At 32.9% G+C, this 20,340-nt stretch overlaps 1 protein-coding gene and 1 pseudogene across 1 annotated transcript; one reads left to right on the top strand and one right to left on the bottom strand.

Moving 5' to 3' along the window:
- Window positions 1-12,337: 12,337 nt before the first annotated feature.
- LOC123206744 (PR5-like receptor kinase) lies at window positions 12,338-13,438 on the top strand. Its single transcript, XM_044623970.1, has one exon. It carries the CDS (start codon window positions 12,387-12,389, stop codon window positions 13,374-13,376), a length of 990 nt encoding a protein of 329 aa, XP_044479905.1. The 5' UTR covers window positions 12,338-12,386; the 3' UTR covers window positions 13,377-13,438.
- Window positions 13,439-14,084: 646 nt separating this feature from the next.
- LOC123206745 lies at window positions 14,085-19,990 on the bottom strand (annotated as a pseudogene).
- Between the last annotated feature and the right edge of the window lie 350 nt (window positions 19,991-20,340).

The raw sequence follows: 20,340 nt of genomic DNA, 5'->3' as shown, positions 1-20,340 counted from the left end.
CATCAAATCTGGATGAGTCAACGATGCCAAATTTTGTCAAATCTAGATGCGTCGATGGCTCCAAACAAATCATTTAGTGTCATCGACATATCCAGACGAATCATCTAGATGCATCATCATCTAGACAATGATTTGTTTGAATTTGACAAAATCTTGCACCATTAAGGAGTGGATCTGATTGGAGAAGAGACAAAGCTAGAAACAATTTAAGGTGGAGAGGGGAGGTCATTGACGTTAGATATGGTGGTTGGAGGGTTGAAGAAACAAACCCTAGGTTTTGGGGGAGGGGAGAGGGATGTTACTTTTCAAAATAAGAAAACTTTAGACAAGAGTAAAATTGCTGGTTTTTAAAACTTAGAGGGGAAAATATAATATATTTTATAATTTTTAATATTATTAGTAAAATAAAGATTTAACCTTACTTTTAATAGAAAATTCTAATGACAGTTGACCAACAGATGAGATTTTAGATTTTTCAAACCCCATAAATGTTTATTTGTCTTGGCATTAAAATTTGGGTGGGAAATAGTCCTTGGCGTATGGTTTAAGTCTAAAGTTTTAGGGATGTAATTTTGTCAATTAACTTCATCTTCTGGTCTCATGAATGAAGGATTATGGAGAGGTAGTGAAGTTGTAAAACCTAGGGGTATATATAATTTAACTCAAAGTATATAATCAAACTGAACCACTTAAATATTATGGTTTGGATTGGTTTGGGTTTAAATTTTCCAAACTTTTTTTTTTTCAGTTGGGATTACGATTTGTATGATTTTCAAACCAAACCAAACCGTAAATCGTATTTTTTAAAAATATATATAATTATATTTGACAGAATTTTCTAATAAGCAATTAGGTGTACAATTTATTTTGTCATTTTCTTTATATATATTTTATTTTTATTTTATATGTATATATTATGTTTTAGAAAATTATAATTTAATTAATTTTATTAAATGATATATATATTTAAAAATGAATGATTTCAAAATATTATACCAAAAATTTAAATTATCATATTGTATATCATATCATATGATATGTCTTTTAAAAATTAAAATAATAAAAACTAATAAAATATTAAATTGACATGTCATCCATTAAAAAATATGATAAACATCCTTAATATTTAAAAAATTTTCATGTACACTCCTCATGCACCTTATAATAAGTATTACTTTTCATTTGTATCGTATCATATGATATAATATGCATCGTATATCATAAAATACTAATAATTATGATTCAAATCGTAATCTAAACTAAATTAAACTGTATTTTTCAATTTAGTTTGATTTAGTTTAAAATTTAAAATAGTTTAATTTGGTTTAATAATTTTTTAAACTGTTTATTTAATTTGATTTAAAAAACTTTTAAACCATATTAAACCCGACCATATACACACCTAAAAAAAACCCTTACGAGGGCTCTTTCATACGATCTACAATTTGTCTACTACATTTTGGGCAAAAGAGTAAATTACATAATAGTGGACCCATGCTACCGAGCAATGAGTCAGGTTACTTTAAAAAAACACTACTTCATTTCTTCGGTTGATTGCATACAATTACACATTTATTTCCACACACTTATTATCCTGTAGTAACATCACGCCTCTGTCTTCTATACTCATCATTTGTACAAAATTTCACATCAACAGTCACATATTTTGTATAATAAAGATAATAACATTTGAAAATGTCAAATTGCCACACTATTTTTTTGAATTGTTATAATTTCTTTTTTTTTTTTTGAACTTTTAAAATTTTCTACTAAATAAACTAATTTTCTAATTTTTTATTAAATAATTAAACTTTCACAATATCTAATTTAAATTATCAAATTAATCATTTGACTTTAAAAAAAATTCTAATTATGTTTATTTAGTATTTTTTAATAAGAAAATTAAAAGTTTGGTTATTTGTATAGAAAATATGAAATTTCATAAAAGTTTAATTTTTTTAATAAGAAAATCTAATCAATAAAATTATATATTTATTTTGAATATATAAATAATTATATATTTGATATATGTCATTATATGAGTAAATCATTTTAAATTAAAGATAAAGTAATAACTATATATTTAATAATATATAAGTATATATTTTTTAATATACTTAAAATAAATATATATAATATTATTTAACTTTAATTCTCTAATTTTTTAATTAAAAAATTTAATCTATTTAGTAAAAAATTAAATTACTTTTTAATTTAAAAAAAAAAACAGAAAAGGAGAGTGGAAGAGTAGTGACCGCTTCTGCTGTGGACGTGTAAAAAAGGTGACACGCGAGTAAAGGGTGTGCATGTGGTGGCAAATGATGTGTACTTTACTCTGACTTGCATAATCATTTTTGTACGGTGATTACTTTATTTTTGTTGGTCTTCACCTACACCTTACCACACTAGATTGTATTTTAAGATTCCGATTCCACGGGAAGATTATTTTACGGTCAAAATCACAAATTTGACACGAGGAGGTGGGGTGGCTAGTCTTGCCAACTTGTGGGATGATTTAAAGGTGCTTACAAGAAATTTGTACTCTGTAATCTCTTCCACCAGTGTTTTTAAAATTAAATTGATAATCAAAATAAGTGATTGCACTTCCTTGCAATTTAACCAATTCAGTCCAATAATCAACCAGTTTAATCTATTATTAAATTATTATATTTTTATATAATAATATTAAATATTTATTATATTTTTAAAACATATTAAATATATAAAAGATAAGTTTAAATATATTAATTAAATAGTTAACATTTCATTATACCGATAAATAAAAAATTAATTATAAATTCGGTTTAAGTTTGGAGGCATTGATGATTCTTTAATATATCTATTCTTTTTTAACGATTCTTCTCTTTTTTCGACTTTTTCTTCGATAATGATTTTTTTTTTTTTGACAATTTGTCATCTTCTCTAATGTTAGTATTCATCATTTGAATCGGTTCAAATTTATCGTTTTGGATTTAAGTCAAATTCAAGCACGGCTTAGTTTAAATCCACCCCTACTTATCTACTTAGAGTAATAGAGATCAAACATTTGCATCATAGAAATGATACCATATCTCCTGTTTTGTGATGAATTTAATATTTATGGGGCCACTAAAAACCCGAGGGGTAGGTTAGTTTCACAAATTTTGTTCCTTGGAAAAGCGTCATTTTTCATCATTAAATATATGTAACCACATTTAGATTCTGTGGTTTCAGTGCGGCAAGTGCATGAATGTCCACAGCATGAAAAGTCACGAACCCTGACAATAATGCTAAAAATATATCACAAAAATCTCTCACAAGATTATGCCAATAAATTTGGTATCCAATTATTCTCCTTGATATCAAGTTCATTTATTTTGTTTAGGGTGATCTTCTAGAGTTGCAATCAATGGATATGGATTGTTTATGTAGAAAGAAAGTAGAGAGAAAACAATAGAAATTGTTTTTTTTTGGGATTAATAGTACATGTTCTAACGATTAATATTAACGAGTATTTAAAACTAACTTGTTATCTTATAATTCAAATATTTAATTATTTAATTTATTTTTAATTCAAAATCATTCACCATAAAATAAAACATCAACCTGTTAGTACTTATTAATACTCATCATTAATATATTAATTATTACTCATTTTTTATAGTTGAAGGGAAACTTTTGAAAATCCAAAAAGCAAGAGCTAATTCTACTCGTTTGTTTGATATGTATTGATAAGATTTTTTACAACCAATTAATGTAGACAATTTACAATCTTTTACAAGATAAATTACAATACCAATGGTAAAGATTAATGAATCAATCATGCCATTCACTACAATCATATAAACAACCGGTTGTGCGAAATTATGCTAATGTATTTGCGGGCTTCATTAAGCTAGCAAATTGGGAATAATTTTTGAAGAAGCATTCAATCAGTATAAGCTTGGGGCAGTTAGATAATAAATTGCAGAAACTAATGTTGGTTGGGAGATAAAAATCACTTCAGCTTTTGAATGAAAATAACTTGAGATTGTTCTCCAAAAACAACTCAAGATTTTTGCTATTCTATCTTGCAACAATTTGCTTATTCCTGTGGCTCAGATTTCTTAAAACATCACAACTCTTAATTAATTTCGTACCAACTATAGGATTTAAAACAGGAAGCATGTCTTGTCCTCGAAATTCATTTCTTTGGTTTAATATGGGTTTTAAAACCTAGACCAGATTGACTAGTTGAGTTGGTTTGATTGAATACTTGATTTATGATGTTATGTTGACACGTGTAATCTTTTTAATTTTGCATCAGAACAACTCAACAATTATAAGTAAAGTTAGATTCAAACTGAATTAATTCGAGTTTATGTTTAATTTGATTTGAATTAAATTTAAGTTAGAGCTTCAACTTGATAACTCAGTTCGAATTCTCCTCCAACAACACTATTTGTTAGATTAGTTATACTATTCATCCCGCCTTCCCATTGACAACCATTAGTCAACTTCTCCAACCAACTTGAGCTTAAGCTGGCCATTAGGAACTTGAGCCAACCTATGTTCAAGCTCCTTTTGTCTCAGATCCATCTCTAATTACGCAAAATATGCACTGTATCATCATATCATAATTCTATTTGGTTATACACTGTTTTAATTTTTGTCGGACCAATATCATTTGACCAGGTCTCTGCCCAGTCTAGAAATGAAGACATTGTTTTGAATTGTTGAACTTTTTCTATTCCATAGTGTCAAGAGACAAGTGAAAAAAAAATTGACAAGTATCGTGATTCTATGAACCTATGCTCAACAATTTTTCTTTTTTTCTTTTTACCATGAAAAAACAAGTTTTGTATATAAATTTCCGGAAACCATTTATTAAAAGAAAGCCAAGGCAGAGTTGTACTGGATAATCTAACTTAAAAATGTCTCAATCAAACTTTTTCCTGCTGGATTCTTGTTTGGATCAACAAGAATTCTCAGATTTGCAATGGGTAATGTGAATATTCTTTTATTTTTTTCCTATTTACATAACCTCATCTCTACGCTATTATGCGATATAATTCCAAACAATGTGAAAAAAAAAAAAAAAGCAATTCAATTTGGGGGTGGTCCTAAACGAAGCTCAACTTGAATCGACTCAAAGAAAAGAAAAAGAAACTAACTCAAAATGGACTCTGTTATTGATATGATTCGATTTAAACTTAAATATTTAACTTGATTTGGACTTTGACTTATTTTATGAAAATAAAACTAATTCTTGGCTAGAACTCAACTCATTTGTTTTAAGCCGAGCTCAAGCTCAAATAGTTCAGATAAAATGTAATCCTATTAAAATTGAAATCATCTATTTTCTGGGAGATTGCAAGTGGAAATCAATATGATAAAAAGGCAGCATGGATCCCAATTTTCACTGATTAAGAAACCTTCACCAACCTAAGTTTTTTTGCCCCCCTTAGAATATCAAAGTGAGCAGGTACCTTGGATCTTTCAATTTCGAAACCTTTCGCCTCTTTCCATGCTTTGAACTCAAGTGAGATGTATTGGCAACTAGAATATGTGAAAATGGACCTTTCAGGGCCCTACTTGCCTGCCCATTTTGCTACAGAAAAAATTTAATGAAAATCAACTTGGGGTTGAGGTTATCAATCAGATAATAACCTTATGAGTGAATTTGTAGTTGGAATTGAAACTTTGTGCACACTGCACTTTGTATGGACATTTCTCATCTTGTTGCACTTTCCAAATCTTGTAAAAAACTGACAGTGCTTCCGCCTTCTGGCTAACTGCAATCTGGCAGTGTGCAAACTCCAACGTACTTCCTCACTTGCCAGAACAAGAGTTCATTTCGTTAGATCACTAATAAGCTGGTTGCCATTGCAATTCAAACGTATCTACAAAAATGGGACACCCTGGTCACCTCCCTTATCACATAAGCTAATCGAAAGGTTTAGTCCCTTTCCTTATTACATAAGCTAATTGAAACTTTTGTCAAAACCATCATAGCATGGCCTCTACCATGGGTACATATATGATGCATTCTGCTGACCACATGAGAAAATATCTGAAAAGCCACAATTTCTTACCATGCACACCTAAATTAAACTAAGTGGCTATGTGCCTTGATGTCATGTACAAAATACATCATATCTAATCCTATTGCTTTCACGTATCTTGTCATTACTTCATATAGTTGGTGGCTATCTAGATGTGAACCACTTTCCTCAACTTTTTTTATTTTTGACCTGGATTTGACTCAATCAGGGTCTCGTGTCGTCTTCTACATAGTCGGATATTCTTTCTAGTTCTATCTGGCTTGTCTTACTTATTAAAGTATTTTATTCTTTCCTTTTTCTTCTTCTTCTTCCCCTTCATTATGCTCGAACTAGGGGTAAAACAGTCTTTTAACTTACTACACGAATGTGTGCCTAAAGTACACCCTTGTGTGCCTCTTCTTAAGTGTGGCATCCACTTTTGGAAAGTCACACCGGCGTGTGTCCCATACACATGGTCGTATATGACTTTCCTCGAAACGAGTGCGTGAAATTGTGAAACTACTTAATTTAAACTAAAGATATACGGGCGTGTAAGAGGTCATACATGGTCATGTGTCGTGATTTGGAGATAGCAACGTCTACAGTTTCTGCATTGTCTAGCTAATTTTTCTGGCAACCCAACATGTGTACAAGCTTACTACACGAATGTGTGCCTAAAGTACACCCTTGTGTGCCTCTTCTTAAGTGTGGCATCCACTTTTGGAAAGTCACACCGGCGTGTGTCCCATACACATGGTCGTGTATGACTTTCCTCAAAACGAGTGCGTGAAATTGTGAAACTACTTAATTTAAACTAAAGATATACGGGCGTGTAAGAGGTCATACATGGTCATGTGTCGTGATTTGGAGATAGCAACGTCTACAGTTTCTGCATTGTCTAGCTAATTTTTCTGGCAACCCAACATGTGTACAAGCATACAACATATTTCTAAGCACCCTAGATCAATTTCCTGTATGTATGTATGTATGTATGTATGTATGTATGTATGTATGTATAGGCGAGTTCATCAATTTACATGAATCCTAAATGAAATCAACATCTCAACACATATAATCATCAAAATGACCAGTATAACATCACTACTAAATGGAAACATCATACTTAATGATCAGAATTCGCAAAACTATCAAAAATCATGCTTAACTTAACCAAAGGGTGCCAACTTGTCTTTTTAGGTACAAGCAATTCTGCACATGGCTATAGTGATTTCCGATGACCAATGACTCCAATCCAGTGATTGCAAGACTTTCCACTCACTGCTCTCTCGTTTGGGTGTGGCTGGGGTGAGAAAATAATGAGAGAATTAGATTAAATGCATTTTTATTTTTGTCTATTGGATGCAATACATGGGCGTGCATGGACTCTACGCGAGCGTGCATCGTATCACACCACTAGGAAATCCTCCCATTTCACTGCGATCATGATTTTATCTGATAAATTCAAATTTGCTTACGATACACAACCATGTATACCCCTATAAACAGGTGTGCATCACTCTGGAAAATATTAATTAACTCAATTTTAAAACAAAGGAAAAGATTAAAATGCTTTTAGGTTTACTTGTGGGTATTATAAATTTAGAGACATATTTTCTTGGGATATTAATTAAAATAAGCAAAAAATTTTCTACCTAAACCTTTCTAGGCCAACTTTGGCAAACATTTACTTTTATAAGCAAACCTATATTTATTTCCAATAATACCCTTTCCATTTACTTTACTTCTTTTAACCATTATTACTTCTCAAAATACCCAATGACAACACACGCCACTAGTGATTTTTCTGCTACAACATTATCACATTTCAAGTAAGTAAGTTTGTATCTTATATTATTATAAATCGAAAGTTTCATTCAAAACTTGTTGTGAAAACTTTCATGGATAAAGTTAAAGCTTTGAATGCTGATTTACGAAAAAGGTTGATGTTTTTATTTTGTTTGTGGGTAGTTACCAATTATTATATTACTTGTAGACAGTCAATATCTATTGTATTAGTCAAAGAAGAACAAGTTTTTATGTCCAGATCGGGAAAACAAAACTAGAAACACGATTTCTAGGAAATTGGAAAGTGTTGGTGCATGCATTTGAGCTTTGCACAATTGTAGGCATATTTATTTATATAAATTTTTTGCCTTTTTTTAAGTTTTTAGTTTTTTGGTTAATTGTAATATATGTAGATTGACTGAATTTTTTTATTCAGCAAAATGGTTGAGATAATAGATATGTTTGGATATGGTGGGGCAATGGGTTGATAGAGGCAATAACACTTCGAAATACACAATAGATTTGTAAAAGCAATGTGCTCTCATTTGGGCATTGATCGAAGTTGCAACGATGTAAAAATTTATATGTCAAATCCAACGAGTTGTAGAAGTAATGTCCCCCCTACTAACTTGTTAGAATGGTACATAATGCATGAGAGTCGAGTTATGTCCATGTACTTCAAGATCCAAGTACTATCCAAAATAGCTTTGCTTGAACATTTCCTTCTGAGTTTGACTTAGCTAGGTCTTTATGTGCTTAATCATGTCCTTGCGACTGCGAACATTTATTGAAACCTTAAAACTATGAGCTGGTATCACCTCTCCCCAGTCTACTAATTAATTGGAATTCTCTACAAAAAGGAACTTAGGAATGTTAATTAATTAATAAAAATTCAAATTGCGCGTAAAAAATCCAAAACAACATTCTGTCAACAGTGCATTTTGCGTGTAACAGTAGTATTGTATAACTAAATATGCAAAATAAATCATTACAATACCAACTCCGACGTTTTACCTAAAAAATACTAACCAAACTGAGACTATATCGACCTTCTTACATAAACCCTAACAGCTGTCAAAATTACCACAACTGGCCTTATTTTCATCTAACCCTAGTTCATACAAAATACTATTGTTATCAGCAACATCATACCAAATCGGGGGTTATTGGATAGATAACAAAAATCAAATAAACCCATTTCAGCCAACCCTTAAAAAGCACAAAAACAATCCAACTTACCTCAGAATTCATTTGCGAAGGGTAATGTGATTGTCGGATGTTTGAATTGCAAGAATGGAGTCGGCAATCATGACTTTCCGATTTGCTATCTTTGGCCACTGATTGTATTTACGGTTTTGCATTTGATTAGAAAAGAAAATTTGTTTGTTTTTGTTTTGCTTATTTAACATAAGGGCAAAAGTGGTACACGGGGGCTTTAGTTTGCATAGAAAAGTTACTCCTCACTGTTTTGGTCTAAAAAATTTAGGCAAAAATTGTTTCACCTATTGTAATTAATATCCCTATTTCCTTCAAAGTTAATAATAGAACAGTGATGCCGTGGAGGCAACCAGCCTTTGTCTGGTTGTGTCAAGTTAAGTTTGATTAGCTAAGTCTTATCTTTTCTTTGCGGGTAGAATTTATCAAGTTGTGTCAAGTGAGTCTTAGTAGACATGTTGTAGCTGTCATCATAAATTGGATGCCGTTGTTGTGACAGAGTCTCTGAGTAATTTTTCCAATCAGAAGAATGTGGAAATGTTTTATGAATTATTGGTACCACAGTCTGTTTCTGCGAGACTTCCAAGAAAATTTCCAAGTCAACTAACGTATTATAAGCAGCTGAAAAAGAAGACTCAAAACAAGAGTTAAATATTTTACTTCCACATAGTCTTATTTTCTGAACTAACTCTTTTCCTTTTTGCAACTTCTGTCGGAGGACATGGAACATTAAGATTGAAGCAAGGCCTAAGGAATATATCGCATATGCTTCATTGCAACCTTAAATGAAAATTATTTTCTGGTTTTCCACCCCTCCTAGAAATTGGAGGTGAAAGTGGATGGTGTTATTCTAAAATTTTAGAGTCTCACATTGATAGAAAATAGAAAAATCACGTAATCTCTCTATTTAGATGGAATCTCTCCGTGTTGAATAATTAAAAAAAAACAACTTAATTTTATTTAACATTACCTACCTATATATAGTCTTACTGATAGTCAAACCAGAAATAACCAAAACTAAAGTTTAAACAATTAATCTAGGAGTAATTAAACAGTAATTAAGAAAAAACTGCAATTAAAACCCTAGTCTCTCTTGTAAGCCTCCCAAAACCTACACAAAACCCATGAATAAAACGAATTTACATCCGCAAGAGAACAGTCGTTCTATTCGATGAAATACCCATTCTAGGATTTTAAACCATGGTCATTCAAACAGGTACAAAACCGTTCCTCAAGTTGTTCGACATGCTGCCATGATTTGGAGATTCGTTGCTCTACATTTTTATTACAGAAACGTGTCATCTACACCTGGAATGCCTGTTCCACAATTCGGGTACCTATACTCAACAGGAATTATGAATTTCCAATTAGAAAACCAAGATCTTTCATTTTTCTTTGTATTGAACTAAACACTTTTATCAAGCACCAGGCTAGACAACTTGAAAGCCATCAGAAAGGTCTTTTCAGAGTAATCACTAGTCAGTGCTAATTAATAACACAGATGAAGTTGAGAAGGTTAATAGCCCAAATTGCACTCGTTGATTTCCCAAGTCTTCTCTATGTAATTTCCAAGTCAACTGCCGTGTTGGGATGGATAAGGCATTTCAAGTTCCACATTGAGAAAGAAGTAAGTGCAAAAGTCTTCGGAAGTAGCCATAGTTTGAGCTGCTTGTTACTTCTGTTGCTGACTGGAGATGGCTCATATCTCTTACGTTCTGGCTTTTCTTTTATCAGTTCTTTTCTTTTCACTGCTTTGCTTGGCTCAAGAGGACAGGAGGCTGAATATTCCGAGATGTCCACGTTTTAGCTGTGGTTTTCTCGGCAACATAGGCTTCCCCTTCTCCAATCGAACGCATCAGGAATGTGGGTTGCTGGTTGTAGATAACTGCACTGAACCAGTTCCGAGTATTCAGCTGGGGAAGCAGAGGCAATGGTTCAATATCAAAGGCATCTCTCAGGATAATACATTAGAGCTTCAAGACAAAAATTCTGAAGAAGAGTTTCACAAATGTAGCAGAAAATCCTTAAAAAACTTAACTCTTCCAATCTCTCCTTTTCTCTCATTTAATGTGACCAATAAAATAGCAGCGTTCGAATGCCCCCTCAATTACACTTCCCCGAAAAACTTCAATCATCTCTGCAATGATTCCCAAAACTCCTATATCCTTTACTGGGGCCCATTTAATGTTTTTCCACGCCCTCCTCATTGTTCACGGATTAATTTCCAAGTGAACAAAACTGAAACAAGTATTGATTACTCTTATTTGTATACCGGCTTCTTTTCTGTGCAAGTGAATGTGACTGATGAATGTTATGATTGCTTTTTGGCGGGAGGACAATGCAAAACGGATAGCAATGGAAACTTTAATTGTTCTGTGACAGGAAGAACAAACTCCTCAGGTATCACTACTTATGGTGAAGTTCTAGGACTGATTCCTGGCTGCTACATATCTTGCTTTCCACCACATATCTTGCTTTCCGTGTTTTACATTTTGGTTTTTATCTAACTTATTAGTAGCTTTCACTGATCTATATATGTTGCGCAAATTTTATTCCCATAACAAATCCAAGCCTGATAGATCAATTCTATAGCAAACAATCACTCAAAGAACTAATAACATTTTGTTTCTAACTTGCTACAGGGAATGGGAAATTGCGATTGAAGCTGGGCATAGGAGTTGGTAAATACACTTCTTTAACCATATATCTTTTCTTCTACTCCTATTTTTCCTGGGAAGTTGAAATCTAGAGAATTGTTTCAATGCACTGTAACACCTTAGACAAATCTCATATTAACAAAACATAAGAAACATGTTGGGGAAGTTTAGATATCTCGTATTGCTTGTGAACGATAAAATAAGACTAGTTAAATAGCCTACGAATTCTTAAACTATTAGATACACATAATGAATTGTGTGTCCAAAGCCAACAACATCTTGACTGTGGTTATGTTATAAATGGTTTTATGTCTCAGATAGTAGGGCAAACCCCATCTAGGATGCTACGTCCCTCGCTTAGTGTCCTCGTTTTGAGACAATAGATGGACCACTATCTTGACAATGCTCTAAGCTATAGGATCAAGGATGCTACATACATCAAAATTTCTTTAGTATTATGGTCCTATATTAATATAAAAGAACTTATCCAAAGGTTGCAACCGGTAATATATGGTCATCAAGTTCTAGAAATGAGATTTTATATTTATATGTACAAATATTGGTGGCATTAATGTCTTTCTAACCATTAAAATTTGTCAATATAATTTTCCATTGGGATGCTCTAAAGACTCATTTTCTTAAATTAATTGCAGTTATATCACTCACCATACTTGGAATGTTCATAGCTGTAGCCTTTTGCATCTACAAATCATCACCATATACTTCAATGGTGTTCTGCAACAAGAAAACTAAGAGTCACCAAAACATCAAGGAATTTTTAAGGAAGCATGGATCACTTGCACCTAATAGATACAGTTATTCTGATGTTAAAATTATGACCAATTCATTTAGACATAAATTGGGTCAAGGAGGATATGGAAGTGTTTACAAAGGTAGGCTACATGATGGTCGTAATGTCGCAGTGAAGGTCTTGATTGAGTCTAAAGGTAATGGTGAAGAATTTATCAATGAGGTTGCTAGCATCAGTAGGACTGCCCATGTCAACATAGTCACTCTTTTTGGCTATTGTTTTGGAGGTCATATGAGAGCTCTCATCTACAAGTTTATGTCGAATGGATCTCTAGAGAAGTTCATAGATAAAAAGAATCCATTGAAGTCGGAAACATTGTACCAAATTGCAATAGGCATAGCTCGAGGGCTGGAGTATTTACACCGCGGTTGTAGCACAAGAATTTTGCACTTTGACATAAAGCCTTCAAACATTCTCCTTGATGAAGATTTTTGTCCAAAGATCTCTGATTTTGGTTTGGCCAAAATTTGCCCCAACAAAGAGAGTATCGTATCAATGGCAACTGCACGAGGGACTATTGGTTACATTGCTCCCGAAGTATTTTTAAGAAACTTTGGAGAGGTTTCTCACAAGTCAGATGTTTATAGTTATGGAATGATGATTTTAGAAATTACTAGAGGAAGACAGAATAGAAATGTTGAAGTTCAAAATACCAGTGAAATATACTTTCCACAATGGATTTACAAATGTCTTGAAGAAGGTGAAGAGCTTGGATTGGATGGTATTTCAAATGAAGAGGATAAAAGCTGTATAAGAAAGATGATAATAGTGAGCTTGTGGTGCATACAGACTAACCCCTCAGACAGGCCAACAATGAGCAGAGTGGTAGATATGTTGGAAGGCAACCTTGATTTGTTGCAAATCCCACCAAGGCCTTTCTTATCTTCCCTCCAAGATCGCAAGTAGATTCTTCAACACAGTGGTTAAAAGTAATATTTTTATACTATCATGTAACAAATTGCACCAACAAAGAGAGTATTGTATCAAGAAAACTTGAATTCATCAACATATAAATGGATATCAAAGTTTAAACTATCAAAGACTCAACTATTTTCAGTGATAGAATGCAGGTTGTTAAGAATTGTTATTGAATGCAGGTTGTTTTCTAAGTGTTTGCCTTCGATCCACTGCAAAGGGAATTGCCCCCTTGACCACCTTCCATTGACCGAGCAATTGGACCCTTTGACCATCTTTTTTGTTGCTCTACCCAACAATGACTCTGGGCTAACCCTATAAAGATATTCTTTAAACATGATCAAACTCTACACTAACACTAAATATATCCCATATGAGGAACTATTGTGGCTATATTACACCAAAATTATTTAGTTGAGACATTGGAGAAGCTTCTTACAAATCTGATGTTTGAAACCATCGAATGGTGGTTATAGAAATGGTTGGAAAAGAAAGAATTTTAAAGTTCTAGTTGATTGTACCATGGAAAAAGAAAGAATTTTAAAGTTGTAGTTGATTGTACCAATGATACATATTTTCTACACTAGATTTACAATCGCCTCAAAATCAATGAAGAACTTGGCTAGCAAAGGATTAAAAAATGTGCAAGGAAAATGGTAATTATATGTAACATCCAATCAATATTAAACTATAGTCAACTTTAAATATAGTACATCACGATTTACCAATTTTCTTTTATCATTCCCAAAGGATACTCAACATTTTTCCTATGTTTAATCGGTGTAGAATTTATATCTAAGTGTGCATACAAACTATCCCTTTAAACAGACCCAGAATGGGCATAGTGTTGGATATGTTTGAAGGGAGCCTTGGTTGTTTGCAAATTCCACCCAAGCCTTTGTTATCTTCTCCAAGATCAAGACCAAAGATGAAGATATTTCCGCCAAGAAAAGTGAACATAAAGTAAATCAAATTCTTCAGTTAAGATTTTTACAAAAAATTATGTGAAGTATTTAGTTGATGAATGTTCTCAATTATTTCATTGTTTTTGTCTTAGTTTAAGCTTTGAGTGGTGGATTTGACATCCACCTTGTATTCCTTGAGCTGCCCTATGATTGAATAACCAACGATCAGTTAGAAATGAAATTAGTATAAAGTAATACTACATGTATAAATGGTGAATATTAAAAGGACATAACAGACTCATTTCACTAGGGAAATCCAAAAAATCGATGAGTATTATCCTCAACTAACTCTTCTTTCACGACTAAAACTTATTTTACATTATTTTGTATATTACAATATTTCATAGACAATTGATGTAGTAAGATTCAATAAATTGACTATCCTGGAGGTTTTTGGGTACAAAAAATTAGAATGCATGGAGAAAGAATAATGAGAGCTACAAAAAAGAAATTATGTCACCTTAATTCCACAAGGGTGTTTTCCCTCCATGGCATCCTTCTTATTTTGACAATCGGCACAAAGAAAAGGTCCTTGCCAGGGTTTTGAGATGGTGGAGAAGATGGAACCAGCATGAACTGAGATGCCCTCGCTTGGTGCAAGGTCAACTTGGCATACAACACACATGAAAAGACTGGACGTTGATTGTGCGGTAGGTTCATCGTTTCCCAGTCTGCAAGATGTTGAAAGCAATGAGTTCAATGCTGATAAACATACAGATCACAAACTTATCACAAAATGAAAATTTAATTGACAAGAATCGAAGCATTGGAAAATTTTTAGATAAGGCAACGAAAGATGCATGATGGGTGTCGAATCCACCAAAAATAAAATTTTCTACTCTCTCAATGAAAACTTGTAGATAGGACAAGTAGAATCATATCCACAGAGATTGGGCTATTTATCTGAAATCTAACAAAATAAAGCAAGAGAGATTTTGTTGTTTCGAATCTTACCAATAAACAAAAATAATTTAATTCAAAATTAAATAATCAAAACAATTAGAAAACTACATTGAAACAATAATAAGGCGAGTTTTAGCCAAGTAATTCAGGTATAGTTCAATTCAATTGATTATCGATAAAAAGATTAATCTTTCCTTTTAAATAAACCAATTATAAAACATCAAGACGTGTGTTGTTCTACTTTTCCTCGGGTGTCAGTAGTTAAGAAACGTTCTTTAATTACTTCACTTATTTTTCAATCAGTTCTATATACGATCTTAAAATTTAAATTGAAAACAAAATTAAGAATTAGAAAAACCATCGATTCTAATCAACAAAACACAGACGCTGTTTTTGTTTAAATTAGGTTAACTTATTCCACAAACATACAATAGTTATTCTACTTCACCAGACATGCTAGTTAGCCACTTATGATTAAACCATCAAACAATTACGGATTCAATAATTTAATCTAGCAAAGTTGTATTTAATCCAAAGTAAATAAGACATCTCCTATTTAATTGAACAAGACAATAATAAATAAAATAAGGAATAGATTAAATATTTAAAAAAAAAATGGGTAAAGAAAATCTCACAATCGTCGTAGAACTATGATCCTGATTACTTGACTAAAGAAAAGAGTTAGCCACTCATGATCATGTTCATGGCTTCACAGAAAAATAAAATAAAAATCCTATCCTAATTGAAGAAGAACCAGCGAAGGGTTACGGCTGTGTTTATTTTTGAAAGAAAAAGAAGCTAAAAAAAACCAGATCCCTAAAACAGAGAGCAATTTTCCTTTTTATAGTGTCAGGTCTACTTCAGTCATTGAGAAATTTTTTGTGCCAAATATCCTCCAAAGGACCTTAACTTTCTCCAATTGTCAGTTAAGTCTCCAACTGTGAATTTCTCAACAAAAAGCAAGATTCTCTCCTTTCTGCAATCAGCCATCTCTTATGTATTTTGTCGTCTTTCTGTCTTGATACGTGACAACTCTAAATTCCTTTTATTTCGCATATTTTCTCAGAATAATGCAATTAATGCCCAATTAACTAAAACAAGCAATTAATCGAATAATTAACGAATGAAATGTCACAAATCAAGGAAATTAAATGCCAAAAAATATGGAATTTCACACACTAACAATGCATAATAGTTACAAAGCGCAAATAAGATTCTGTTGTTTCTAAAGTTTCGACAGAGGCATTTGATGCATGCACAACCTTTTTCAGAATGGCCATCATATAAAGAAAAAGCAGTCTTGTTCTCTCAAATTAATCCCACAATTCCACTTCAAAATCTATGCACTTAGGAACATAACATGTGCGCCCATACTGTAATACCTCTAGACATATTCTACATTGACAAAACACAGAAGAGATGTAAAATATGTATAAACATAGCACGTCGCTTGGGGATAATCTCATAATAATTGGTTAAACAGTCTGTGAACTCTGAATCTGTCAAGATGATTTATAAGTTGCAAAGAACAAAACCGTTATAGAATGTGTCCAAAGCGAACAATATTTTGATAGTTTGTTGGACCAAATGTTACACAAACACTTCACTGACTAAGAAGTCCTGTGATATATATACCAGTAAGATTCAAACTTAAGAGTAATGTCTTTTACAGTAGTTGGAAGAACCTATTATCAATCTAGGAAATGACAAAAATAAGTCCAAGGAAAAGGTTAAAAATTTTGCATGTTCAAAAAAGATGCCGAGAACATGACTTTTAGTAGGACATTGGTCTTATCTACTGCCTTTCTCTTCACATCTCTCTTCAATTCCAATTGAATTCCTAAACTAAAAACTAATACAACATGTGCAAACGGTAGGTATTAATAAATATAAATAAATTGACTTGTTATTATATGATTAGATGATCTAATTGTTTACTTTATATCACATGATAACACGTTAGTTTGTTTATGTCCATTAGTACCCAACCGATTGTACATGTATTATTGTAGACTAAATACCCCTAATTTAAATTTATAACAAGCAGCATTCTGACGAGCAAGAACCACAGATGGAAAACCAGACTAGAAATCAATGCATTGTCACAAGCCTCTGCAATCAATCACAAAATAAAAATTCAGAAAAGCTGAGGAACTACAAACCTTTCGGCTAGCATTGTTGACCGTTCTTCAAACAGTTCTTCAACCATTCCTACAGCTGAAAGTTTCTTAGCTAGATTATTTGAAGAATCATGGGACTACTTCCTAAATAGAAGTGCCCTAAACTTCTTCGACTTTTTGGGTGGAGTCGAAGGCAGTACTGAATTGTGTGGAGGAATTATGTCAACAACTACGCAAGTTGTGTCATCTTTTAGTCCCCTTGTCCGTAAGGCTTCCTGAACAAATAATTGATCAAATGGAACAAGAAACTGAATTGAAAATCAGTTAAAACAAAAGTGAAGCACCGAACTATATACAGGGCTAGCACTGCAAAATTTTAAAGCATCAAATTCTTAATTCACCTTCACAACTTGTCTAGCAGCAAGTTCAGCTGGCAATCCACAGCAAGATTGTGCAGCCGTTTCTGAGGATAGGGCATCCCAGATTCCATCAGAAGTAATAATGAGCCTCCCACCTGCATTAGATAGCTTTTATAAAAATGAACAATGTTAGAATTCATTCTGAAGATTGGTGTAGTATTTTCAATCTCAAATGCAGAGGATTCATGGACAAAGATGCACAGAACGGAAAACTAAGAAAAAAAATCAATGCTTCACAAGTTTACAACATAACATTAAATGGATACCTTCACTTGTTTGACATATGGTATCAGTACTATAAAGTCTCCAACATCCATATCTCCGATTGACCTCGAAAGGCATAAACCACCAGGTCAACAACGTAGTGGACCAATCTGTACAGGTTAAGCAAATATTATAACACTACAAAGGATAATAATATGAAAAGAGAAGAAAGAAATCATGTTGTTTAATGTTAACGAAAGAAACTTCGGTAAATGAGTAATATGTGAAAGCACCTCACCTCAGCACCACCAACAATGCTAAGCCTCCCAACTTCACCTCCACTTGCAGTTACGCATTCTCTCCTGCAGTCACAGAATAACCAATTATTATTTCCATCCAGATTACTGAAGAACCTACTTTGAGATAGACACACAATCTTCCACATGCTCTTCAAGCCTATGGTCAACCGTTAAGGTGGCAATGACACCACCTTGGGCATCTAATATGCAACGAGAGTCTCCTACAGATGTAACCGTCACAGTCCATCTGTCAACTATGACAAATGTTGCTGTGGCTCCAGATGTTTCTCCTGCAGATGATTAAACAAGTATAGATAGAATTAGTTAGTTTTCCTTAAACTCATGACAAGGAAGTTCAAATGTAAATAACAAAAGAATAGGCCAATTCCATGCCTCTGCTCTGAAATTCCTTGTCTGTCTTCACAAATCCCGCAACTAAAGCCCGAGGTAAAGCCTGAAGCCACTCATCCTGCCCAAGCCCACAAGGATTAGCAACCAACACGTGATTCAACAAATGTTCTCTTGTATAAATTGCAGCAGCATTCCCACTATGCCCATCAAAGATCTGAAATTAGCAGTAAACAGTAAATCATACTGAATAATAAAGATAAATACAGCTGAAGAAGGATGAAATCTAAAACTCTGCATCCTGGCAAAATCAAGTACATTTATTGGATCCATAAATCTAAATAAGGTTTACTGTAACTCATTCAACAAGTTAGAGAATTGCCAATAATTTTTATATTAAGTGAAGGTAAGCTTGAAAGATAACATAAAATTTATGACCCTAGGCATCAACAAAACAAGATAACATGGCAGTCAATACATAAAAACTTAGACCTCTACGAGATAAGGGCCAAGAGTTACCGCAAAGACAGAGAAAGTAGACAACGAATTCGCAGGTACTCTTTGACAATCTGTCTTAAGCAAGAAACAATCCTCTCCTTTCCCTGATTGAGCCGCATGCCCATATCTAACAGTCGGCTTCTCCATCTTCTCACTCATCATCTCTCTGCTGATCAAAGCCTCAAGGGGCACAAGATCATGAAGATGATGATGATGACGCTTCCCTTCTCTAGATGCCATATTTACCACTTCAATGTCTTTGGCTGCAGCCCAAGAGCTCAAATTCACCAAACCCTTACCCTCACAAGCATATTATGTCTCAACAACTTGAGATCAAACTCTCTCCTACTCAATCAAAATCCAAATTCGTTCTACTAAAAAATTCACCAGCTTGATCCAAAACTTGCAACCAAAGATTTATGAAGTCTCACACTTTTTGCCTCATTTTTCTCAACAAGCAAACAAAGAACAAACTTCCAGAGGCATTACCAACGAGAATGTCAGAGTGGCGTTTGGACCAAAGCCAAAATGCAGATCTGCTAACAACAACAAAAGCAGCAGTATCCACGTTGCAGCTAAACAAAAGACAGAAGAAGAGGAAGATATCAACAGGGAAACGCAACGCGTTTTGGAACAAGATATGAATTGTAAAACCCATTAACTTAAAAAAAGTTTAATTGAATATATAATAAAACGAAAAAAACATCCAGTTCACAGAATGAACAAAGATTGAATCTTTGCATACAAGAAAGAGGATCCCAGAAAGAAATGCTTGTTGGCTTCAAATCCCAGAAAGACAGCTCCTTTATTTATTTATTTTGGCTCTGGTTTGGTTCACGGTGAAAGGAAGTCTGGCAGTAAGGATTTGCTGACATTATAAAGTGATCCGGCAACAAACCCACATTCTATTTCTGTCAAGGTTGTTTTCGTAATTTAAGTTTCCACAAATTATTTAAGAAAAAGACCTTTTTCTCAGTTTTCTTGTAAAAATGTTTTAAATAATAAAAAAATGTATAAAATGATGTGTAATAGGTAAAATCCAGAGCATGTGATAAAAACTTTACACTTCAATATTGAATAAAAATATTATCAAAATAATTTTGTTATCAAATCAGAAAATATAAGAAGTCAAATCAAATAAATAGTCATCTTTTTAGACTTAGACTAAATTGATTGTGAATCAATCAAAGTTAAAATTC

Source organism: Mangifera indica, unplaced genomic scaffold, assembly GCF_011075055.1.
Source record: "Mangifera indica cultivar Alphonso unplaced genomic scaffold, CATAS_Mindica_2.1 Un_0048, whole genome shotgun sequence".
NCBI classification, from domain to species: domain Eukaryota; kingdom Viridiplantae; phylum Streptophyta; class Magnoliopsida; order Sapindales; family Anacardiaceae; genus Mangifera; species Mangifera indica.
Note: the sequence above shows the minus strand (reverse complement) of the source record. Positions and strands in the feature narration are given on the sequence as shown.

Excerpts from the sequence above, each read along its gene's own strand:
- LOC123206744 (XM_044623970.1), top strand. The coding sequence starts at position 12,387 with ATGGTGTTCTGCAACAAGAAAACTAAGAGTCACCAAAACATCAAGGAA.